The following is a 25667-nucleotide window of genomic DNA, read 5'->3' as shown; positions in this document are numbered from 1 at the left end:
CACACAAAGCGTAAACAAGTGAGGAATGAAATATCCAGGGGCTTGCTGTTTATAGGAAAACAATCAACGAGGTGACGGTGTTATGAAGCTGAGTCACTGTTACCGCATTAAAGTGGACAGCAGTTTGACAATGATCCGAATTTATTTGATTAACAATCATCACGTTGTACTTTTTATCCTCTTACGGTTACATCTGACGTTGCGGGACGTCTGCGAGAATAGCTAGGTCCTGTTACGTTCGAGCAGCTATGAACACTCGTTCAATCGCCTCGTTTCTCCCCTCGACTGAAGCGAATCGAGGACGTAAAACCTCGGCTTGTCACGTTACTGAGAAACCGCAACGTGTAAACTCTGACACTGGAGACTCCTTCCGACGACGTTAAATAAACATCCCCTTCCAGAGAGCTTCGTCGTATCTTCGCCGTACGTTATTCCTTGGTTCATAAATCCATTTATTATATTAATACTAAAAAAATGAGCCGTTCCGATAGAAACGATAACATGAGTACAAGTGCAGTGATTTAAACCTGTGATTGGCAGGTGCACTATTGTCAAGGCTGCTGCTACAGGAAATTAATCAACACCTTCTGACCAATCACAAGCCAGAATTCAACAGCACTGCTATATAAATCTTTGCTTGTATTTCCTCGTTTGTAAATCGCTTTGGATTAAAAAAAAAAAAAAAAAAAAGTGTCTGCTGCGAGACTGCCCGTGACGTCACGCCCAGCTCGTACTCTGATTGGCTGGCTTGCATGTTGCGCTTGTATAAGGAAGAAGAAGACAGCCATCTTCGTGAGGTCGAAAGGTAAGTCTATAAATGCGCTTCTACAGACAAAATGGCGAGTATTGTATTTCAACTGCGGTTCAAAGACTCAAATTTCTGTAACGGGACGTTAAAGCGAAGGGTGGGGAAAAAAATATATGAAAGTAATGTGTGTACACATATACACAACAGTGCTGCAGCGCAGCTAGCAACGACACCGGGTTTCAGAATAATCACAGGTGTTTTTGGTAAGCATTTACAGCTACAGATCGTGTCCATCACCGTGACGTGGAAACGAGCAAATACTTATTCGAGATCGATTAAAAAGCTGCCGGGGAACGTGGAGGAAAATATTACACGCTGCTTTGGTGAGCATCAACAATGCGCAAGAAGTACGCAATATGTGTTACTGCGCATGCGTATTCTATATTTAAAGGCGCAGTGCTGAATATCAGGTTTTATGTCAAATTTAGAATACATTCTCTCTCTCTCTCTCTCTCACACACACACACGTGGCAGCAGTTTTTAATTAGAATGTCTTGAAAAACACAGACTAGTTGTGTAAACTTCAGGCTTCCACATGATACAATACAATTTGGATTCTTAGGGCGACGATTCGATATTCGACGATACCACTGGATCTGCCCCGATCCAATATGACTCGGTAGCCTCGGACTGATACGTGGCCACAGAATCTGGGGCAGACCTAGCATTAATTTACGAATAATGACGCAGAGATGGACTGTTTTAAAACTGTCAGAGTTACAGGTGAATTATTTCTACATCAGTTTAAAAATATGAATCATTTTTTTAACACACCACTTCTTTGTCTTTCTTCAGTAAGAATCGCTTTTATACTCGATTGCGATCAATAACAGTTGATTTATGATTGTTGTATGGATTCATTTAAATTCTTTTATTAAAAAAAAAAAGAAAAAAGAAAAGAAACATTGCATGGATGAGTTGATCCAAATCGTCGGGTTGTTACATCCGTAGCCCGAGCATACCAGTAATGGCGTAAAGAATATACCAAACTAATTAACGTACGTAATTATATAATGTACAGAAATATCTCTCTATTCAGTCCATAGAGGAGTTTTTTTTTGTGATTGTTGTGGCCAAAAATGCTTGATTTTGTAGAAAATGACGCGAAATCGCAATCGCACGAGATGTTTGTTGGTAAATGAGACCGTTTTTGCTGTACTCGCGTTCGACGCGCGTGAATCCGAGACGGCTTTGGCTGAGTGCGTGTCGTGATGACGTCACATGACGCGTCTCGACCTGGCTCTGCAGAATATCTGCGGTAATTATGAAAAATTGCGAGCTCCTCCGAATATTGCGGAGTTTCCCTGATTTGGTTCATGTCTGCGAAAATCACAAAATCCTAGAGGGACTGTCTATTGTGTCGTAACTGACACTAAAACTGTCAGTATTTTGTTCTGTTAAACTAAATTTAGGCATACTGGGGGGGGTTTTTGCTTGTTTTTTTGCTTGTTTTTTTCCTCTAGATGCCCAGACATTGCTCTGTCACTGGCTGCAAGTCACGTGACAACAAAGAGGCTCGTTTCGCTGGAGTCACCTTTCACAGGTGAGTGAGAGCTGCTACTTTACTTATGTCTTTCATTTCTGAATTGATACGAATAGATTTTAATGCGAGTACTTGTAAGGAAAAATCCACCCAAGCGTGTGACCTTCATGTGAACTGATTTGGAGGGGCGGGGGTTTCCATGGAAACTTCTTTCATCGAAATGTTGGTCTATTTTCACTTTGATCAATAGTTGCGTACATTACCCAACACGTGTTTTGACTACCAGTGGTGCAGTGGGATTTATCCCTCGCTTCACCTCTACCTAAAGAGAGCGATGCAGCGGCGCTTTAGCAGCATTTTCGCCAACATCTTCGCCTTGAACGTCTTGTTGAACGTCTCCATGTGACATCAGAGCAGCACACAACTGCTAACGTCTCACAGGAATAGCGAAAATACAGCACCAACCAGAATCACTAAACACATCAGAAATCCTTCAATATAAACATATTTAATGTGCTTTGGGGAGGAGTTTCCCTTTAAAGTTGAAACAGTCTTTGTCTTTATGCTGGCACAATATGCTTTTGTTTTTTTTCCTTTTCATTTGATTTTAATGATGTTTAGGTTGCCAAAGAAGGGAAACCCTCGCCGTACTACCTGGATTGTCAATGCTCGGCGCAAAGGTCCCGGAGGAAAAGGGCTTTGGGAGCCTCAGAGCGACTACATCTATTTTTGCTCCAAACATTTCACCCCCGACAGCTTCGAACTCTCCGGAGTCAGGTGTGTGTTTCAGAATGTGTGTGTGTGTGTGTGTGTGTGTGTGTGTGTGAATGAGAGAGACGGAAGAGAAAGAGGAGTGGAGCAAGAACTAAAACGTTATCCTAGTTCCTCTTGAAGAAACGCACCTAAGGCTCCTGAAAACGTGACTTATGAAGTCAGAATACTCAACATGGAGGTGTTGATATTGTTTTATCTTACTCTTTCATCCTACAGCGGATATCGCAGACTGAAAGATGATGCCGTGCCCACACTGGTTGAAATCCCTTCTGGGCATAAAGGCAAATCCTCTAGAGGAAGAGGAAAAACACAGAATGAGGACAGACAGTTGAGGTACGTCTCAGCTCCAGCACACACACAGATAAACTGCTTAGAACTAGATGTGGCCTCCGTGTCAGCCCCGGTGAAGTAGGCGTGGCCTCCATGCCAGCCTCGGTGAAGTATGCGTGGCCCCTGTGCCAACCTCGGTGAAGTGGGCGTGGCCCCTGTGTCAGCCCATATGAAGTAGGCGTGGCCTCTGTGCCAGCCCCAGTGACCTGTCGGTCTCTGTGAAAGAGGCGTGGCCGTTGTGTCCGTCCGTCTAGGTGAAGGAGGGGTGTCCTCCCACAGCCCCAAATCTATTTTGTTAAACATTAATTAAACTTCCTGCACAATATTGAATCACGTTGCGTCATATCTCGGTGAAACAGCTCACCTTTTGAGAAGGAGCGAAACACACAGTAGTATTCTGCTAGTATTTAATGGAGATCTTTACAGATGACTGTGTGTATTTGTAGCAACGGATCAGTCCTATCATTTAGTTCCTGTCGATGATGATATACTGCGTATATAAGAAACATTAACTCTTAGAACACTGATTTGTCTGAACATGCTTGTTTGATATGAATTTCTCTCCAGCACCACGACCAGAGCTGATAAAGAGAGCTCAGACAGTAAGGAGACCCAGATTAAAGTGGCTCTGGTACACATTGTTGGACATGAAGAAGCTGAGAGCGTCAAGATAACCAAAGAAGAACATAAAAATGAAAACGTCGCTCCATTATCTTTACCTTTACAAGAATCTGCACCTGATCAACCCACGGAAATCCCCACTACTCCACCTTCCCCGTCTCGCTACATGAGGCGCCTCCCTCCACCTCCCGGCTTTTACCTTGCCAAGGAGCACAGCTACGCGCAGCTCTGCCCGCTGGAGTGGCGGAAACGCTATGAGAAAGCCACGGACAATTTGGAAAAGGCGCTGCGTTTGCTCAGGGCCGCTCGTCGCCGGGAAAACCGTCTCCGACTCACAATGCTGCGCCTCCAAGAGAGCAGACTCAAGCAGACTTTATCTCAAATTCAAGATCGAAGGAAGGAGAGCCATGAAAGCCAAACTCGGTCGAGTCGGGCTCGTCAGAGTGGGAAGCTGGCCAGACCAGGACAGGACAGGGGTCTGGAAGGGCTGGAAGAGAGTGAGATAGAGGGCACAGGGGAAGAAATGGAGCTTCTTACAGAGGAAAGTTGGAGGAAGGAACACGCTGCTAAGCTGAGGGATGGCGTGGAAGACGAGGAAGGCTGCTGTTTTTATTGTGGACGAGGAAGAGAGGACGAGGAAGCCAAAGAAGGCAGGGATCAAGCGGGATCTCAGAGAAGCACAGCGTTCCAAGGCAGAAGAGCAAGAGGAAGGAACATGTCCAGCGTGTTAAGAGAATCAAAGGGCCAATCGAAACCTCCCGTGCATCAGAACATCAATCCTGAGCAGCTTACCCTTCTTCACCCTCAGCCTGAAATGCTCCTGCAGATGCATGCACTTTCTGGACCTACGCAATCCACAGCAACGTTCCAAGACGTCACTTCTTCGCCTCAGCTACAGCACCTCCACCTCCTGCAACCCGATCTGGGCCTTCTCCATCCAGATACGTCAACGACGGACATCGGCGTGACCCAGAGCGAGGACGGAGGAGATGGGATGTGTCATGTATTTTTGGTTCCTGTGTCTTCTGAAACCAAAGAGAAGAGCAGGATTGGTGGAGAAGGCTCCATTCAGCAAACCCATTCGATACTGGTGACGGAAGAAACCTTGCAGCACGTGGTTAGCGAACAAGGAGACGGGCTAAACGTTCAGAGCGACGACATGGGGCTGAGTCATACCGCGCTGAAAAATGACCAGCAGGCAAACGTCCGAGCCACGCTGGTGGGTGGAGACGTCACGCAGAGACTAAAGGAACATCTGGAAGGGTTTCAGCTGCAGCTAAGCAGTGAATTTATCGATTAGTTATGCTGATTTATTTATTTATGTATTCATTCATTCAGTCATTTGCCTAACCATACCAACTATTTAACGTACTATTGCTTACTTCCTGTACGATAACTTACTCCGTTCTATCTGGAGAAATAATCATGACATACACTTACCGCGTACTTTATTAGAGACACCTGCTCATTACAGTTATCCAATCAGCAACGCGTAAACTCTTTACGACCGTGGTGCACAGAAAAGCATCTCCGAACGTACAACACGTTGTAACTTGACGCGGACGAGCCACTCCAGCAGAAGACCACATCAGCTTCCACTCGTCTCAGACAAGAACAGGAACCTGAAGCTGCGGAAGGCCCGGGATTCTCAAACTGCAACACTGGAAAAAGGCGAAAATGACCTAACGAGTTCATTAAACGCATGACGAGCAGGTTTAAAGGTGTTCCTAATAAACTGGACAGTGAGTGTACGTCACTTAATTTGTGTACGTTGAGTTAACGTACTTTTTTTTACTCGCATTTAAAAGTCCATCGTGTTTTCGTCCGTGACTTCTAGCTCGCTCACGACGCGTAGCTACTGCGACGATAACAACCTCTCGCTCTAATATTCGCGTATCTGGCTTCTCATAAATACTTCATAGTATGTAACGCCCAAGCTAGCGAGTAGCTCACAAATATTTAGGTGTTTACTGATGAGTCACTAAGAAAGAACTGACAGGGCTGGGTTAACAGCGAACTGATTTACGGCCGTTTCTGTAGCGCGGCTGTGACTTCAGCGAAAAAAAAGAAAGCGATATGTAGCGTGAACTCGTTCAATCTGGTGAACAAGGTGTCGTCGTTATTCGTCAGTATGAAAGAGGAATACTCGGAATGCAGTATTTTAGGAAGTGTTCCAAAGCCTAGTTTTGTCGAGCGATATAAGGTTACTAATTACTCGCAAGATTTGTTATTTTTTAAAATTTTTTTTAACTTATTTTCATAATTTGACCTTAAGTCAAGCTGTAATTATAGATCATACGTTTTCTCTCCAGAATTTCTGTCAATGTGGATAAGTGTGTGTGTGTGTGTGTGTGTGTGTGTGTGTGTGTGTGTGTGTGTGTGTGTGTGGCTGATTTAAAAGAAAAGATGACTTTGGAGGATGTACTATATTGGAACAAATGATTTAATGTCCCTCTTTGAGCACTTGTTTTTCATTCATAAATAAACTTATTATTATTATTATTATTATTATTATTATTATTGTTATTATTAGAATTTTTTTTACAAATAAAAGTTTTGATGCGTTCTTCATGAGCAACGTCTTCACTTTTGTTCGGTTCTCATTTCGCCGAGGAAATAACGTTCCGATGCCCTTTATCTTTACGTACCTCGTTACGTACTTTACAAGTCGCACACACTGGATATCGCTTCAGCGTTCTGATTTCCTTTTCGTTTTGTAGACGAATTGTAAAATACAGTTTCCTTTTTCCTCTCCGAGAGACGCACGCGACCGTAGTTCAAGCCAGAATTAGTGTTGCTTATTAAGTATTATTGTAGAAATAAGTGTTCCGGATGATGAGGAAGAATTGTTTTGAACCTGTAGTTAATCACATACCTGTCTAAAGTATACACGATCCATATGCAGAAGGATTTCTAACTGTTTATTTTCTTTTATTTATCTTCGGTAAACTCTTTATCCCGATCAGGGTCGCGGTGAATCCCTGGAACAATGGGCATCTGGGGTGAATCGGACACACACATTCGCACGTAGGGGCGATTTAGGGCCGCCAGTCCACGTAGCGACGTGTTTTTTTTGGAGGTGGGAGGAAACCAGAGAACCCAGAGCAAAGATGAAGAGGAGTGAATGATGACGAAGGAACAATAAAGAAATGATTTTCCAACCAAAAAGGCTTTTACATTTGAGCGTGACTTCACCATGAGATAAACATTTTATTCTAACAAGGTGAAGAGGTTTTTGGTTTTATGAAGTATGCAAATTTATGAGGGGGGTTTTAATTAAGTATGCAAATGTGTGTGGGTTTTAATGAAGTATGCAAATCTATGGGGGGGTTAATGAAGTATGCAAATCTATGGGGGGGTTAATGAAGTATGCAAATCTATGGGGGGGTTAATGAAGTATGCAAATCTATGGGGGGGTTAATGAAGTATGCAAATCTATGGGGGGGTTAATGAAGTATGCAAATCTATGGGGGGGTTAATGAAGTATGCAAATCTAGGGGGGGTTAATGAAGTATGCAAATCTAGGGGGGGTTAATGAAGTATGCAAATCTATGGGGGGTTAATGAAGTATGCAAATCTATGGGGGGTTAATGAAGTATGCAAATCTATGGGGGGTTTAATTAAGTATGCAAATCTAGGGGGGGTTAATGAAGTATGCAAATCTAGGGGGGGTTAATGAAGTATGCAAATTTATGGGGGGGTTAATGAAGTATGCAAATCTATGGGGGGTTAATGAAGTATGCAAATCTATGGGGGGTTTAATTAAGTATGCAAATCTGTGTGGGTTTTAATGAAGTATGCAAATTTATGGGGGGTTAATGAAGTATGCAAATCTATGGGGGGTTAATGAAGTATGCAAATCTATAGGGGGTTAATGAAGTATGCAAATCTATGGGGGGTTTAATTAACTATGCAAATTTATGGGGGGTAATTAAGTATGCAAATCTGTGTGGGTTTTAATGAAGTATGCAAATTTATGGAGGGTTAATGAAGTATGCAAATTTATGGAGGGTTAATGAAGTATGCAAATCTATGGGGGGGTTAATGAAGTATGCAAATCTATGGGGGGTTAATGAAGTATGCAAATCTATGTTTTTTATTATTATTATTAAGTATGCAAATCTATGCATATTAATTCCATACCGCCTCATTTGAATAAGCAATTATTCATTTTTAAGACGTTCCAGTTTAAAAAAAAAAAAAACAATCGACTGGCAAAGATATTTATTGTTTTGGTTTGTTTTTTAAATAGTACTAGATTTACCTGTAGTGTCTCACCTTAAATCAAATTTAAGATAAAACGCAGTCTTGGCACAATGACTCAAAAGAGAACAATCTAAAACTTAATCCGTGAAAGTAAAACACGTAAGACTAGCCACTGAGTTCAAACAAAAGTAATGGCGCCCTATAAAAGTGACACCACGTGGGGTCGTAAAAGAAACTCACTTTTGTTTGACTCATTTATCTGACCAATTAATATTAGAAATACTGAACGTGGATTTCGTGCGTTAATAGTTAGAACTGTCACGTTATTAAACGAACTAGCATTGTGTCTCAAATCACGTGCTTATGTACTACACTAGACCCTTAATATTGAATACTAACACTAACTAGTTTTCCTATTACAGTTCGAGTTTAGGGATTAGGGAATACTTTTGTATGCGAGGTCGGAAGGTCCAATTAAGGTGCAGATCATGACAACAATCACGACGGTGGCGGAAAGTGGGGGTTTTTTTTAAACGTTGCTGTGCATAAAATTGCTAAACATTTTACAGTTCAACTTGTAAACCTGATGGACGGGGATGTTTTGGATGTTACCGCTGGACTGGTAAGTCGGTGCAAGGAATATTCCTTTGGTTTTTAGTCACGTCTTTTCCACGTATGTATGTTACTAACATAATAAAATGTTCAAATGTTACAGTGGTCGTATATTATACATCTGGAATGTAAAAGATGTAGGCGTGGTCAAGGCTTGGGGTCACAGACCATTCATAACGTCTGTTTGGGTTCATTTGCCCAAACAGTTGTATTTGAGAAGCCCAGAGTTACTGTGCGTAATGGACAGAACAACATTAGGAGGCGCTCTTTCACCGTTCTGTCACCATTTTGTCCTTTGCAGTTCTTATTTTCTATTTTTTCAATAAATTAAGTGTTTACAGTGAGCATCAAGCTCACTCAATAAATTGCTTAAAATCTAATAAATAAATAGAGTATGGCTGTATAAAGATGTATAGATGTAAATATGAGTAGGAATGAATAGGTGTGTTCGACTTCGGCCGCGGCTGGATGTAACCGATCATCGACGATTTGAAAACGGAGCCGTCAAGCGTTATATACGTACCCAGCAAACAGGGGACGTCCCCGGGACGTCACGAACGTCCACTTAAGTCCGCATTCGGTTCGGTTTATAACATTCGCTGGCGGACGTTCCGAGGACGTCAGAGGATATCAAGTCATAACGCTACTGAATGTGTTCATTTCAGCGAAAGTCCCCTAAGCGTCCCGATTGGCCGCTGGACGTCCTGTGAACGTCCCCTTGAACGTCCGTAGGAGCACGATGAAGAGGGGAAATTCCTAAGAGCACAACGAAGGGGGGGAAAGAAAACAGTTTCGTAGTGGAACGACGAATGTGAAAAAAAAAAATAATAATAAAAATAACGCTATTAAAGAAAGAAAGCGTGCGTTCAGAACTCTAAGAAACCATCTCAGTCAGGATAACCTGACTGATTATCAATGGAAGGAAGCGAGGGCAAGGAAAGGAAAGACCAGATAATGTACAGCTCAAACGACATGGTCAAAACATGGAAAGGGGAACAGAGTTCTAGGTTGTGGTTTGATGAGAAACATATACGGAGGAATCATATTAATCAGATTGAAACAAAATGTAAAAAGGTACCGAATCTCACGAGATCAGTGGAGCAGACACTTCTCTCATCACTTATGGATATTTATAGGGCCTCAATACGGCCGGGTGTTGATTATGGGTGTATGGTATACGGCGCAGCAGCCAAAAGTGCATTGGAAAAACTTGACAAAATTCCGAAGTGCTAAGACTCAGTACTGGTGCGGTTAAAACCACGCCTACTAATGCATTGCTGGTGGATGTTGTCGAGTTACCACTATATCTAAGACGTTCAAAGTTATCATAGGCATATTGGGTTGAGTTGAAAGGATCTGGAGAGGAACAGCCTGCTGTAAAGGTGCTGTGTGATTGTTGGGAATATGCACAACAAAGAAAAGGTCAAGGATTTGATTGGAATATTCATACAGTAGCTGAGGAATACGGTCTAAACAGGTTAGACTATGGACCAAACACTGTATCCCTCCATGGATATTCCCAGTACCCTTTCATCTTGTGGAACAGAAGAGAGAAGAGGTAATATTGGATATTTGGTCCATGATTATGTGAAAAGGAATTCTTTTAATTACATGCCAATATTTACTGATGGATCTAAAGACCCAGGGAGTGAGCATGTAGGAGCAGGAGTGTATATACCGGAGTTTCATGCTGTCATACGCAAAAGAATTCACGATAGAGTCTCTGTACTCACAGCTGAAATAGTTGCCGTAATCCTAGGATTACAATGGATAGAAGAGGTACGGCCTGAGGGAGTCGTAATTTGTTCAGACGCTGCTGCAGCTCTTAGTAGCTTGAGCTCGAAAGAAACATCTAGAGATGATTTACTGCTGGAAATATTTACAATGATGTGAAGCATACAAAGGCTCATGTTGGTGTAGAGGGTAATGAGAAAGCAGATGAGATTGCAAAGAGGGCACTGAAATTAAATGAGAAAAGGGAAAGGCGATGCCAAAGAAAGTGTGTCTGAAGAATGTAAAACCCTGATATTACACACTCCTGTACAGTAGGTGGCGGTATGCCGTTATATATGCTGGGTTTGTTATCCACATTTCAACCGAAAAAATAAGAAGAGCTCATGCAAGCGCTCTTTAAATATAGAAATATATTTAAAATTACATGGATACAAAGCTATATTCGCTCCAAAGATCAATTATGGTATTATATCCATAATATTATTTTTGGAGAAGTAGGTGGTATCGAATTTCTCCTTAATTGTTATTATAATATTAACAAGCTTCCCATAAAACTTTCCAATTTTCATAAACAGGCACTGTTACTGTGGATGATTTCATACAAACACAGTTCCTCCCCTCACAAATGCTTAATTTGGAAGAATAAACCCATTATACACCAGAATATCTCTCTCTTTTTAGTTCATTGGTTTAAGGAAAACATTTTTTTTGCTTTTATTTTACATTCCTGTCAAGCAGTATATGATGGTAATCGATGCCATTCCCTCGGAATAATATAACTGGATTAAACTGGATGGTATAAATTTAAAAGACAAAAAAAAAATTAGAATAATAATGATCTCAGAACAATTTGCCATATTTGCACTGTTCCTTTAGCCACTGGATTTTGGAGATCACAGTTTCAAGATGTCCGCCGGAAAGAGACCTTTAAAATCTCCAGACGCTTTTGTATCACCAATAAAATGAAAGCGGTACCATTTAAGATTGTTCATCATGTTTATCCTGTAAAGCATGTAATTGCAAAGATTTGTAAAGATATCGACCTGAAATGTGTTTTCTGTAAAGGCGGAAATGAGAGCATCGTCCGTTTATGTTATGATTGTCTTTACGCAAAAACTATTTTGGTGTGATTTGGCTTTTTATTATTATTTTAAAAAAAATAGTACTAACATTGAATTACAACTCAGAGAAGAGGATGTTTTCTTTTTCGACTTAAAAATTTGGTAGATTGCAATTTTAAAAAGGAGAAGAAGAAGAAGAAGAAGAAGAAGAAGAAGAGGGTAAAACATGACATTAGAGAACTTGCTGGGGAAAACATCTGGGAAAATCCACCGCCCCCTTAATAAACTATCTAAAAAAATACTGGGATAAGTGAGAGACTTTAGTAATCTAGTAGGAATATCTAGTATATAGTTATTTATCTCTTTGTTTTCTTTTATTTACGTATTATTGTTTTGGTATTATTATTATTAGTTTGTTTTGTTTTTTCCTGCATATCTACTGCCCACACTCCAGTCCAGTAGGTGGCGGTAATGCACCTTTAGTGGTTTGCCAACCGACATTAAAACAAAATAATAATAAGAAGAGGAAGAACAAGCGGTTGCGCTGGCAACAAACATTATAACCGGCATGCACTGCTTCGAATCCGCCGCCGAAGTTGAACACACCTAATGACTCCCCACGTCCCTATGAAGAGGGTCACGTGGGGCTTACCAAGTCTTGTGATTGGCTGTTGAGACAAGCTGCCTAACACGCTTAGTTTGCTGGGGTTTTATCGCCTGTAAGTTTCTTAATATTATTCAAAGAAACATGAGGAATATCCTAGATTTATATCCTAGATTTATATCCTAGATTTATATCCTAGATTCATCCTTCGTACATGAATACAGACTGAGTGAATAGTCAGACCTGGGAGAGGAGGATTTGTGTAGCCACATTTCTCATCTTCAGCTCATAAAGTTTTTGATTTTAATCCCACATGCAGAGCTGTGTGATAGTTTTATTCTGCTGATTTGTTTAAAATAAGAATATTTATTTATTTATTTATTCATTCATTCATTCAGCTAGTAAGAGCTCCTAGATGTCCTACAGCTTCATGTGTAATGTTTGGGTTTTGATGTGTTCACTTAAACATACAGTAGCTCTTTAGTTATAGAGCAGTTTCCTAACATCACAGTGTTCTTCTACGTGTAAAATTCATTCATTCATTCATTCATTCATCTATCTTCAGTAACTGCTTCATCCAGGTCATGGTGGAGCTGAGGCGTATCCTGGGAACACTGGGCAAGAGGCTTTTTATTCCTCTTACACCACAGGCATTCGCCAATATTTACACGTTTAATTGACTCACGAACAGCGTGATTCTTTCTATGCGTTTCGTTTTTGGTTGATGAGAAAATTGTGTTGTTCTTGACATTTTAGCAGCAGTAAACCGTCGTTCCCTCAGCAGCTTCTCTTTTTCTTTCCCCTCTCTGTCTTTCTTGAAGTTAATAAGAAAACATGCACCCGGTCTTGTCACGTTGCCAAGAAACCACAATCCACCCTGAAGACTTTTCCCCCCATGGTGAATGAATGAATGACGCTCCACTTCTTATGTGCTTTACAGACCTGGTCGAGGGATGAATGAAGGAACGTCACCTGGTCAGATGGACTCGCAGGGTTTCGCCTGCTGCGCTTCGTGCGGTTTGATGTTTGGTCCTGAAACGAGTCCGCAGCTGTTACCCTGCCTGCACGCCCTGTGCGTCTGCTGCTTCGCCGTGTCCGAGAAAGTTACAGGCACGTCGCTTGTCTGAATGAATTAAAGATTAATGTATATGATGTGCATATGCTGTGTTTCTCATATTCTTACGCCATGGATTTTTGTGTGTTTTTTATTTATTTATTTTTTTAAATCTCTCAAGGGTGTCATTACTTTTTGCTTGTTTACAGTGTGTCCTGTTTGTCAGGAGAAATACGACGCGAATGAGGTCATCAGTAACCTTTCGTTGGCCGAACACCACGTCAATCTCCGTGAAGGTAATAAGGTGAGTGTGAGCCTTGGACAGGGCCTTGCATACGTCTTGCATAAGTATTCGCCCCCATTGCTGTGTTCTGTTTGTCATCAGTTAAATGGATTGGACCTGTGCGTGCAGTTACAATGTCGCATGATCTCAGTATGTGTTCCTGGACAAACAACCCAGAGTTTGTTAGAGAACATACTTAATACTGGAAAATCAGGATTTGGTCATGGAAGAATATCCCAAATGTATACTTTAATCCTGAGTGACTTAGTGTAGGGTTAAGGGCGAAGCTGTCTGATTGAATGGTTAAGGCACTGGGGTATTGCTCAGAAGATCATGAGTTCAAATCCCAGCACCACCAAGCCGCCATGGTTGGGTTCATGAGCATGACCCGTAACCCTCAACTGCTCAGCTGTATCCGGGTAAATGTAAACGATCCCTAATGCACAACTTTAATATCTCTCTCTCTCTCTCTCTCACACACACACACACACACACACACACACACACACACACGCACACACAGTGCAGCAGCTGTGATGACCCATCCATATCCGGTTGGTGTGTTGAGTGTCAGGACAAGTTGTGCGCCGTGTGTGTGGCAGCTCATAAGAGAGCTGAAGACACGCGTGAGCATTATGTCCATACTGCAACTCCAGGTCAGCTCACACACTCCGCCATAACACACACACACACACTCGTACACACCGATACTGCTCGTGTTTTCACATCGTATTATTCTCTATGGAGTTCAGTGTACCATCCTTATCCTGTGTCTTCGTTATCTTCGAGATGTCTTTTAAGATTGATTAAGAAACACTTACACATGTTTATATTTTAATATAAACGTGTAAGGATTAAAACAGTTTTCCATTTAAAGGCAAAAGTAACCCCGCTAACCCCGGAGACCCCTTTCATAAATCCTAAATAAACATGTCCTTACAGAATACATAAACGATTATGATTTTCTTTAAACGATGGTTTGATTTTTTTTTTTTTTATCGATCGTGCGTGTGTCTGCCCTGCGAGTCGAGATAAACCCGTGGGCTGCTGTTATAGAAAATGAATCGGCACCTTCCGACCAATCAGAATGGAGAATTCGTCGGCGCGGTGGTGTAATGTGTTCTAATAAATCTTCCCGTGTGTGTTTGTCTGTAGAGTCTCCGAGGCCGGTCATGTGTCGGATCCATGAGCAGGAAGTGATCAACAGTTTCTGTCTGATGTGTGACCGACTGATCTGCAGGAAGTGTCCACCGCTTCATCCGCATCACCTGTAGGAACCGTTGATTGCGTAATAAAAAATAACAGCGTGGTGGATTATTCTCCCCTCGTGCGTGTGTAGGGTGGATAGAATGATTGTTCGGTTGTTATAATGGTGATTTACAGTTGGAGATATTGTATCTCGGAACTTTAAAGTCCTTGCCTTGAAACGCACGGCGTTATTCGATGTGTTGACGTCATTTCCACTGAGACAGGAAATCAGGGTGGGGCGTTTCGAATGGCTCCTCCCCCTTTTTAAACAGCCAGTAGCATTCAGCTAAGACTAACTGGACGGTTAGTGTGACGGGTTTTTATAACGTTGTGGGGGCGGGACACTTCACATTCCAGAGAGCGTTTGACTGGACAGAAAATCTGAAGTGCAGGATGATGTCATCAAAATTGTCGATCCGTATCGGTGGTAGAAAGAGACTAAATGTCGAACGCGTATATCTTCTAAATGCGTTGCGTCATTGTTTTGGCGCTCACTAGCTTATCGATAACCTTAAGGCTGACACGTAGTCATGCTAAAACCGAAACAAAACTTCCATTTTGATCTCACGGGGATTTTAAGGTAGTTTTATGAATGTTAAAGGCCCAATACATGTTTTGAACAGAACAGACAGACTGTAAACATCTCTAAAATAGCAGGAAGACGTTACGAGGATGTTCGGGGAAACGACTCCGTTCGCGTGATGTATTGTCAGCGGTCTGTCGGTGTGCCTGATGATAAAGTACAATCCGGATGGGGTTTCGAGTTTGCCGCTAAACCTGATTTTATCTCCGTCAGACTGCAGTTGAGTCACCAGGCGGTGGGCAGGCAGAGGAAACAGATCCGCCAGATGCTCCAGAAGGTGCGGCAGAAAAGCCCGAGTGTCCAGAAGAGTCTAAATAACCTGCAGGGAAGGTGGGTTTGCAGTGAACCATTTTAAACCTCAGCACTAATAAATCATGTTCTCCGACGGCAGCTCACAGGCTCGTATTAATACACTCCTTCAAACACGCTGTCGTTTCTATAGTGACTGCACACCCAGGGACGGTCCACGTGAACGGCTTAAAATGCGAGCGCGGTCGTCGACGTGGTGAAGTTTTCTCTAATTAGAGGTTTATTTAACATTTTTGGAAGGAGTCTCCGCTTTCAGGAACGGTCCCGAGTTAAAGCCGTAACTTGACCTTAAACGACACGGAAAAGTCGTATTAAATTCAAGACAGAAAATAAAGAGAGGCTGGGGAATTATTTTTGTTCGTTTGTTTGTTTTACCGTTTATAGCCGCTATAACGTAAGCGAGACTCGTTTCCGGGACGTTCCACAACATTAAACGTAATTAGAAACGGATAAAAAGCCTAACGTCGTTGTATAATAACTAGAAAATGTTAAATGCTTTGGTGCAAGTGGAATAAAACACTTCAGGTCATGACGGTATAGAAACATAATCAACTTTGGGGTGGTAATGGACTGTTTTTATATTTATCTTACAAAGCATGACGCAAATCAACCTTATACCCCCCAAAAAAAAACCAAAACCTAGTAGTAGTAATATTAGGAAATTGAAATAATTACTAGATAGAAAATGTACACTATACTATGCTATACACTTTCACCTCCTTAAAAATGAGACGGCGGTTAGGCTCTTTAAAGGTTTCACAGCAGATGTGCCACATCTGGAGGGGATGCTTTACGTGATTTCTGTGTTCACTAGCATATTGGGAGCGATGTCTGTCTCTCTCTCACACACACACGCAGTACGGAGCGTCATGTTTGACCGTTTTCCTGACAGTTCCCACAAAAGGAAGTAATAAAGTCTTACATTCTTCCTTCTCTCTCTCTCTCTCTCTCTCTCTCTCTCGCTCTCTCTCAGACTGTCGGACCTGGAGGAGCTGCAAGCTCGACTGCGTCTGGACGTGAAAAATACCGTAGGCAGACTCTGCAACATGGTCCTGAAGAAAGCAAGCAAACTCCTCAAAGAGATAGAGGTACAACAAGCACACACTTTTAATCATGATGTGGATTAGCATTCCAGCATGCCGTCTGGATTATTTTCGGTCTCGGGTACCTGTTTAATAACCTTTTTTTTTTTTTACGTCGCCCCGGCTTCGTTGCAGGACGTGTGCAGGAGCGAGAAAGAGAAGATCGACGAGAGGAGGACGATACTCCAGAGACTGAAGGGGAAGCAGGACTACGTGCTGACCTTCAGTGAGAAAGTTCTGGACTCGCAGGACTACACGGTCCTCCTGTCCTGCAAGAAACAGGTGGATGTTAAATTTTTTTTAAAAACCACAGCCTTTTCGAGAGAAAATGATAGCAGGCGAAGATATTAAGTCAAGTGGGTTTTTATTCTCATTCCTCTACGTGGCTTGTATAAAGTGCGAGACGAGTGCAGGACGATAAAACACGCAGGACATGGGCTGTAAACTGTTCTGTTTCTCATTTAGTAATGTGATCCTAAACGGGTACCCGAGTGCTAAATATGCCCCGCTGTGACGTTTTCCACTCAGATTCACCGTCAGCTTCAGTGCCTGTTAGAGCAGACGGCATTTCCCATGACCACCATGATGGAGCTGTACTTCCACAGCAACGAGCTCAATGTAAAGAAAGTTCTCAAAGCCTTTGGTGAGACTTCCAGATTCACTTCTACATCAAGATAAATGAAATAAAGGACAAAACGAGCATAGCAGGAACATAAACGGAGCTTATGACGTGTTCCGTGGCCTCGCTGATCCATTACGAAGTACGTAGGTTAGTCATTTCAGTACAGGTATCGACAGACATCCTCGTACTTCTGTTCCAATGAAGCCTTTGAGTTGAAAGCGTGTAAATACTTCACTCTGTCGGGCTATGTTGTTGGTTGTGTGTGTTTTTTTTTTAAAGCGCGTATAGAGCTTCGTGTATGTGTTTGGTACATGTTTCCCAGGGTGCATCGAGGCCAGAGAAGTTCCATTCGCTTGCTCTGAACGTGGGAACGCTTCCAACCAAATCCTCACCCCAGACGTCCAGAAGACCGCTCCTCCGTCCATGACGGGTCAGGATTCACTTCCGTCTGTCGCTCTGCGACGGATCGGCCCGAGGAAAAGTTATAAGGACGATCGCAAAGGCCTGGCTTTTTCTCCGAACTCCTCCATCCGTGCTCGTCTCTCGTCGTCATCTTCGCAAGACAACAGATACTCTGACTGGCCCGGATCGAAGCGGTCATGGTCTTATCACCCGTACCAGCCTAGAGACACTCCTCGGCTTCTGCGGTCGTCCGGTAAAGCCATCTCGAGTTCGGATAAAGGGTCACTCGTTGCTCAGACTTCGCCATGTGAACCATCTGGAAGTGGTGCAAGCCAAGCAGAGCCCGGTTCTAGCTCCACGTGGCCAGACAAAACCCCAATGCAGCCGATTCCTACATTTGAAAAGGTGGCGTCTGGCGTTCCTTCCACAAGGTTACAGGAAGATGGCGAGCTAGCTGGGGATCAGGCTCGAGTGCAGACTCGCAGTCGTTCTCCTGAAATTGTTGGCGCCAATATCCAAAGCGTCGACTCGTGTCTCAATGCGCCCCCTAGTGGAAATGACGCAAACAACCAGGAAGTGAAGCTTTCTGATCCTTCAGCCCAACCCCCGAACTCGAACCCAGATCAGTCAGGACCGCAGAAGTCCAAACAGCCAGATCTCGAAGGAAACTTGTTCTGCGAGTCATACGGTTCAGCCGACCTCCTAAATCCCAACAAGGCTGCGAAAACAATCAGTCCGGTTTCTGCACGCTTTCACGCGGCGAGCTCGAAACCCGATCTCCGAGCCGGTGAAGCGGACTCCTCCACTCATCAAAACCTGCCCCCTGTCCTAAAGAGTGTAAACGAAGACGACACCACATTACAGGAAGCGGAGGCTCCGGAAGAGACTTTAACCGATACCATGTCTGACAAATGTCCACCTGAGTACGTGCTCAAGCGCGAGAAAGAACAAACCGATATCAACACGCTGACTAACGCATTGCAGATGGAGCCTGCGCAAACGTCGACTCTTAGCGTCTCGGTTAAAGAGCAACCCGAGACCGTAGAGGTCGCAGAACTCTCGAGCGGTCACTCCTGTCCTCTAAAGGTAACAGTGGCGTGTATTCACTGCAATCTCCAGTGTTTCTAGCCTAATCTCTGTCTATTGCATTTGTATGTTTATTTTAACACGAACAAACAACTTCAACACGTTTTCCTGGGCAAACCTTCTTAAACTTACTATAAAACAACCCGTAAACATATGAGAGAAAATCGTACAAAAGCTATTCCTGTGGAGTTTCATACCACAGCGCTGTTGATTTCTTGATTCTGATTGGTCAGAAGATCTCGGCCTGCTCTGCCAGTAGCTTGGCTACAAGTGTTTTTTTTTGTTTGTTTGTTTTTTTTTAACTAACGCATCGTTCTAATACGTTAATACGCAACTTGAACAGGGACGGCGGATTCTTCACGTAAACAGATTAAAAGATATGGAGACTGGAATTAACATTGACGGAAGGAGTCTCCAGTGCCAACGCTTTGTAACAGTCAGAGGGGTTTACGCTTTATGGTTGCTCAGTAACGTGACCACTTACGTGTCCTCAGCCCAGGCGAACCTGTTGAAGTTGCCGTCTGCGGTGATCATACATACTAAAGACGAGCTAGATAGAGGTCAGCCTGAAAGGATTGATTTATTTATTTATTTTAAAATGTGAAACATCAGACCAGTATTTTTTAGATGGCAGTAATATGCACCCTGCCCGTGTCAGCTCTCTGGATGCGAGAGAGTTCTATCTGTCCTGCTTTTCTCCCAACAGGAGGAGGATGACGAGAACGGTACACCTGGAACAAAGATCCGAGATGATAAAGGTGATGTAGAATAAGCGCTTGTTCTAGTTTGCGTTCAGATGAGAACCGTATTAAGATTTACGATAACCAAACAACCCGCTTGTTTCATTATTTGGTGACGGAACTTGCTCGATTATCGTTCTTCGTTTTCAATGATTTAATTTTTGTAATCATTCATAATCCGCTTCTGGTATTATTATTATTATTATTATTATTATTATTATTATTATTACACCCCTGTGGGATGATATAAGATGACGCACGAATCAGTGACTCTCTGTTCACCTAGCATGATTCTGATTAGCTCGTTGGCTTGGGTTTAAAGTCAGACAATACGTGATGATCGTGATGTTTTGAGAAAATTTGTGGATTAAGGACTGTATATGAAATGAGTCAGTACTCCATATATAGGGATATACAGTATGTGGCTTTAGATAATAAAGTTTTATCCCACTTGATAGTGCACTATATATCAAAGAGGAAGCCATCTTGGTTTAACCAGTAGTGTGTTGATCATTAGCACAGTGTGTTGTGCGTTATATAAATAATTTTTTAAAAAGTGTAGAAATCCTAAAATTGCCCCAATCTGTTTAAAGCCTATCCAAGTCGTTTAGTTTAAAGGGACGGTTTGTCGTTGTTTTTTTTTTAGACTTATCTGGTGTCTGCAGTGTTGAGCCTGAATGTTTTCCCCAACTAATCCCGTACGCTCTGTTGAAAGTATTACTCGTATTTTTCCTTTTAAGAAAAACAGGGCGAAGCCGAGTGTCTGTGGTCTGTCTGGAGGCGGAGCTCATTTCAGGGCCAGAAATTGCACAGTAGAATCGTGAAATCTTGAAGAAATCGTTGCCTCACAGTATCGCTGTTGACGAGACGTCTTCAAAATCAGGATTATTGCGTTAATGTTGCAAAACCTAAACATTTCTACCCTCTTCAAGAAATCTAGATTTTACGAATATACAGAGTTGAAACCCCTCAAACCCTGACGTGCCTTGGCTTGGGGCGGAGCTTATTTCAGGGCCGGAAAAACGTCAACGGAAGCATTACGTTAAAAAAAAAAAAACAAGCCAAGCCTGTTGTTCCTTTTGTCATGACTGCAACACTTACAATTCATGATACCACCTTATTGTTAAAAAAAATACATACATAAATAAATAAATAAATAGAACGGACGTCTAATAAAACTCTTCATCACTGACATGTTTTATAACTCCTTATACAGGAGATCTGGTTGTCCTGGACTCTCTGGGAAGGTGAGTGACGGTCTGATTGTGGTCCGTGGTTTGTTTACGTGTTTATTCGTGTGTGCTTTGTACATTTTTATGAAGCCAAAAAATGTATTTGACCCCATTTCCTGCAGAGACTGGCTGCCTCGTATCTCACTCTGCCGTTTATCCGTCCGCGATTATCCGTCCTCGCGTCCTCCTGCTTTCTCTGTTGTGCGGAGAAAACATAGCGATGGATTTCCCTCCGGTGCGGCCCGGGAGGACGGACAGGTAATCCGCATGGCCCTCGTCTCTGAAACGAAACCGTGTCTGTCGTGTCCTAAAACCCAGAGGAAATAAATCCACTTAAATTTCCCTTTCAGTGCCATTTTTACGTTCAGTTGATTTTTACCGAGCCACACAGCCACAGTGAGCATGTGTAACAGGGGGAAAAAAACAACAACTTTACTTATCATTAGCTAAGTTAGCTACATAAACACAGGACTGTGCTAACATTGCCAGCTAAGCTAAGTAGTTTAGCAAAGCAAGCTTAGCAAGTCTGACCTCTCCTGTAGGTTTTTATCTTTAGTATCACGCTAGCTAGAGTTCAAGTAAGTAATATATAATGTAATGTCATTAAACCAGGAGCTAGCAAGCTAGCTAACCTTAGCCTAACTAGCATAAGATATGAAGCAGTAGTCAAGTTTGTTAGTCAAAAGTAGGTCAAGTCTTTAAACCACAGACAGTTATGTTAGCAAGTTAACTAAAACAAAACGGCTATTCGCGTAGTTAAAGCCAGTGGTCATTTTTGTTAGCTAGCTAGCAAGCAAGAACGTGTTCGCTCTCACACTAAGATTGGTTAAATAGAAACAGAGAAAGTGGGTGGGGATTAGAAAATGATCTGCGTTCATTTGATTACAGTTTAATATATTTTTATATAAGTGTTTTAAAATGGTATTCATGCTTGTTTATTTTACAGCTAGCATGCTAGCGACCTATTTAAGTGGATTTCTGTCTACCAAGTCTCTCTTTCTCTCCCTGTTTCGCTTTACCTGAGAATCTGTCTCTCTCTCTCTCACTCTCTGTCTAAACATAATCTGTATTTTCTTCTATTTTATCAAACATTTTAGCTCATAATCTAACGTAGAGTGTTCATTTCAATTTAACTTGATTTCCTCTTCAGTCTGTTGTTCCCAGATGCCTGTCTCGCCCCCTGCTGGTGAAAAAACAGCACTGCGCTGCCTGCAGGATCTCGGGGAAACTCATCCAGTGCCGTGTGTGTCGACGGGCTTTCCACAGAGAGTGTCACTTACCACTGATCTCCTTAAGCAAGTGGGTCTCCTACACACACACACACACACGCAATCTCTGTCCAAAGGTTATGTCAATATTTATGCAGGAAAAATTATTCAATCAATCAATTTGATGGATTATTCATTCAAGCAGGAGCCAAACCTGATTTTTCGACCTGTTTAATCAGTCGGTCTCGTCTTTCAGTAGACTCGGGCGTGCCCTCTGCTTGGCTGGAATGAAAACCTGCACCCACCCCGGCCCTTTCACATTTAGATTTATTCCTTTAACGCACGCTTTTATCCAAAGCGACTTCCGAATGAGGAAATACGAGTAAAACAGGCTTTTCCGGATTGGGCTGAACACCCCTGATTTAGACGTTATTATTACTAGTATCCTCAGATTCCTGTTCTTGTCGGGCAGGATCGGAACCCGACGTGGTCTTCTGCTGTTGTAGCTCCTCCACCTCAAGGTTCAATGTGTTGCGCGTTGTGAGATGCTTTTCTGTTCGCCGTGCTTGTAACGACTGGTTATTTGAGTTACGTGATTTAATGCATCGTGTTGGCGCCACGTGATTGGCCGATCGGAAGATCGCACGAATACAGTTGAAGGTGTTCCTAATAAAGCGGTCAGTCGGTGTAAGTAGGCAAGAAAAATTCCTTATTAAAATACAGTGCAGTTACTCTAAGGGTTGTCCCTTGCAGGACTGATCAGTGGCGGTGTGTGCTGTGCCGAGATTTATCTCACACCGGAGATTGGGACGTGGATCCGGAACCTGCTGCTTCTCCGTGTCTCAGTCTGTACGAGCAGAGGGTGAGAGTCACGCCCCGTCTTCTCCTGCACGCGACACCTCGGTTTTAGCTGAGCTAGCTCTGATTGAGTTATTTATTCATTTTATTTGCTTTGACTTTGTATTCTCGATGACAGAAATGCGAGTACCTGCTGCTGTCTCTCAGCTGCCACAAACACAGCTCGGCCCTCTACAGGTCGGCTACGGTAAGCCCAAGATGTCCCACTGGATCACGTGCACATTCTCTCACACACACACAGTCACAAAGTATCTACGTCCTGTTTTCATAGAGAATAAACACCGTATAACGCTGCAGCATGGAAACTTCTAGAAGCTTCGTGAGGATCACGGTTAGCCTTCAGAATAGCTTCGCTCTGATTAGTCAGAAGGTGTGGGGTAATTTTCTGTAACAGCAGCAGGACAAATCATAGGCGTATATTAATTCCCTTTTTCGAATACGGTATTGTTCCGTGTTCCGCGTGAACGCTTTTTCAAAAATGGGTGTAATCGTGGATACGGTGACGTTTCCGTAAGGCGGTTTGGAAGGAGTCTCCAGTGTCAGCACGTTGTAGCTTTGTCTCCAGGGCAGAGGACCGTGAGGGTTTTCATGTTTCTCCATACCATGATGAGCTGCATTTATTTTTTCTTTTAATTTATGTTAAATTCGTTGTATTTTATAATAATAAGGAATTTTAAGGGTGGCGTAAGAGGAATAAAACACTCCATGACCTAGGAATACTGCAGAATCCCGAGTGTTCGAATCTTCAAAATATTCCCTTTCTTGGTTCGGACATTTTCAAACGTCAAGAGCCTTCTGTTGGTTTATTTCCGGTTTGAAATAAATAAATAAATAAATAAATAAATAAATAAATAAATGCCAAGACTTTTAACGTGGTGTCAGATTTGTGGACCCCACTGTGTAGTTACTGTACGATAGTACATACATATAGTTACTGTATAATGTAATATAATAGTCACGTGGCTTTTCTTCTCCTCAGCCGTCGTCTCCGCGCTACGTGGACGTGACTCTGGTGCGAGGGCGTCTGCTGGGGAAGCTCACACCTCCGTATCGGACGCCTGCGGAGTTTGTGTCTGACCTGTGGCTTCTCCTCGACACGCTGCGCCGTTCCTCAAAGGTAACCGGGATCTCACCGTTTAGAGGATTTAAAAATGTGCAGCGTAGCCTGTGCCTTCAAATGGGTGAAATATTATTATTATTATTATTATTATTATTATTATTATCATTATCAAAAATGTTCCTAAAGAGAGCACACTATTAACTTTTTTATTGTTTTAAATGAATTTAAAGGAGCTTTGTGGCTTCTCCTCAGAGCAGGCACATCCCATGATCCTGATTTTAAAGACGCAATTATGAGAATAAATATCCCGTTATTAAAAACGTCGTCGTGTGTGTCCATACGAGGATCGTTCATGAATGACGGACGAACGAGTTCTTGAAGTGATGTTTGTGCGTTCGGTCCGTCTGTGCCACCAGAAAGCGCTGCATGTGGAACATCTTCAGAGCTTCTTCTCTAAGCAACTGCGCGGCGTGTTCGGTACCGGTTTACACCCGTCGCTCCTGACAGACCCGTACAGAGGAAGGAGAACCGAGGAACGGAGAAGGAGAGAACTCAAAGCCGCACAAAATAAATCTGATCACTCTTGCTGATGTTTTTGCACTTTTGCACAACCCCCCCCCCCCCTCCACCCCTCCACACGTGAGAGCAGTGTGTCATTGGTTTGTGTTTTGTTTTATTTTCTGAGAGAAACTGTGATCAGACACTAAATCACTTCTCGGATTTAAACGGCCGATTAGCGAGGAGCTAGTTTTAAACGTCGTTTATGAAAGATATAGATTACATGCTGCATTCACCTAAAGGAGAAAGAAAATGCACCTGGACCCACATGCGTATTGTTCTTTATAGTCATATAATGTGGTTTTGGTTTTGTAATGAGGTCACGTCTTTATGATCTTCTGTGGTGGCCGAGACTTCTGTAATAAACACATTGAGTTGGCTTTTTGAGTTTAAACTTATTTCAGCATGTTGGTCACTTAACTTACATCCTGCATTTCATCGTTTATTCACAAATCTCACTTCCATTATTTTGTTTTTATTGTTTAGTTTAGTCCAGAAACCCCCCCCCCTTCCGACCAGGATTAAGCGCTAACTGAAGATCATTGAATGACTGATGATGGTTGGGGTTTTTGTTTGTATTGTTTTGGTTATATTTAGGTGTTTGGTGTTTTTTTTTTTGTTTGGTTGTTTTGTTTTTTGTTTTTCATTTTTGAAATTCACATTTTTTAAAATGTGTACAAAAGACTTGGATGAATAACCCAATAGTGCTTATAAATACAAAATCATTTGGCCTTGTGTTTGTGCCAGGAACATATATTACACCGTGTTCATTCCAAATATTACTATACATTTTATATTAGTAAAATGTATGTGTGTGTGTGTGTGTGTGTGTGTGAGAGAGAGAGAGAGAGAGAGAGAGAGAGAGAGAGAGACTGGTATTAGATGTGATCTATAAATACAGGAATCTACATATTGTCAAATATATTGCCCACTTTTTGGAAACTGTCCTGCAAGTTATACCAACCACCAGAGGGCGCAAAATCTCTAAATAGAAAATAATAATAAGCCTCTACATCTCCAAAGAATAGAACATAGAGGTGATTTTTTTTCCCCTGCACAAATAAGCAGTTTGTATCTACAACCTGATCAGACCTGATCCAGAGAGGCTG

The 25667-nt window shown here is 42.4% G+C and overlaps 2 protein-coding genes across 7 annotated transcripts; both read left to right on the top strand.

The window, feature by feature from the left end:
• The first annotated feature begins 388 nt into the window (after positions 1-388).
• On the top strand, positions 389-7340 carry thap7 (THAP domain containing 7). Of its 3 annotated transcripts, XM_053638270.1 has the most exons (5): positions 389-805; positions 2272-2351; positions 2913-3068; positions 3282-3398; positions 3963-7340. In XM_053638270.1, exons 2-5 carry the CDS (start codon positions 2272-2274, stop codon positions 5314-5316), a joined length of 1707 nt encoding a protein of 568 aa, XP_053494245.1. In that variant the 5' UTR covers positions 389-805; the 3' UTR covers positions 5317-7340. The 3 variants fall into 3 exon arrangements, with proteins under 3 accessions (XP_053494245.1, XP_053494244.1, XP_053494243.1); XM_053638269.1 differs by lacking the exon at positions 389-805 and having other exon boundaries at positions 2258-2351; positions 2542-3068; XM_053638268.1 differs by lacking the exon at positions 389-805 and having other exon boundaries at positions 2271-3068.
• Positions 7341-12083: 4743 nt separating this feature from the next.
• LOC128616220 (transcription intermediary factor 1-beta-like) lies at positions 12084-24938 on the top strand. 4 transcript variants are annotated; one of them, XM_053638786.1, is made up of 17 exons: positions 12084-12348; positions 13174-13591; positions 14094-14226; positions 14726-14840; positions 15615-15731; positions 16684-16798; positions 16928-17074; positions 17321-17435; positions 17737-18902; positions 19609-19660; positions 20859-20889; positions 20997-21132; positions 22025-22173; positions 22836-22944; positions 23059-23127; positions 23920-24057; positions 24417-24938. In XM_053638786.1, exons 2-17 carry the CDS (start codon positions 13376-13378, stop codon positions 24588-24590), a joined length of 2982 nt encoding a protein of 993 aa, XP_053494761.1. In that variant the 5' UTR covers positions 12084-12348; positions 13174-13375; the 3' UTR covers positions 24591-24938. The 4 variants fall into 4 exon arrangements, 3 of the variants coding, with proteins under 3 accessions (XP_053494761.1, XP_053494760.1, XP_053494762.1); XM_053638785.1 differs by lacking the exon at positions 12084-12348 and having other exon boundaries at positions 12852-13591; XM_053638787.1 differs by lacking the exons at positions 12084-12348; positions 14094-14226 and having other exon boundaries at positions 13572-13591.
• Positions 24939-25667: the final 729 nt, after the last annotated feature.

Source organism: Ictalurus furcatus, chromosome 12 (genome assembly GCF_023375685.1).
Source record: "Ictalurus furcatus strain D&B chromosome 12, Billie_1.0, whole genome shotgun sequence".
NCBI lineage: Eukaryota > Metazoa > Chordata > Actinopteri > Siluriformes > Ictaluridae > Ictalurus > Ictalurus furcatus.
This window is presented reverse-complemented; position numbering and strand designations above follow the sequence as displayed.

Bases quoted from the DNA above. Each gene is read 5' to 3' on its own strand.
- thap7 (XM_053638269.1), top strand. From the start codon at position 2,803: ATGTGCTTTGGGGAGGAGTTTCCCTTTAAAGTTGAAACAGTCTTTGTC. The intron at 3,069-3,281 runs GTGTGTGTTTCA...TTCATCCTACAG, and splicing joins TTCGAACTCTCCGGAGTCAG to CGGATATCGCAGACTGAAAG. The intron at 3,399-3,962 runs GTACGTCTCAGC...ATTTCTCTCCAG, and splicing joins AATGAGGACAGACAGTTGAG to CACCACGACCAGAGCTGATA.
- LOC128616220 (XM_053638786.1), top strand. From the start codon at position 13,376: ATGTATATGATGTGCATATGCTGTGTTTCTCATATTCTTACGCCATGG. The intron at 22,174-22,835 runs GTGGGTCTCCTA...TGTCCCTTGCAG, and splicing joins CCACTGATCTCCTTAAGCAA to GACTGATCAGTGGCGGTGTG. The intron at 24,058-24,416 runs GTAACCGGGATC...CTGTGCCACCAG, and splicing joins CGCTGCGCCGTTCCTCAAAG to AAAGCGCTGCATGTGGAACA.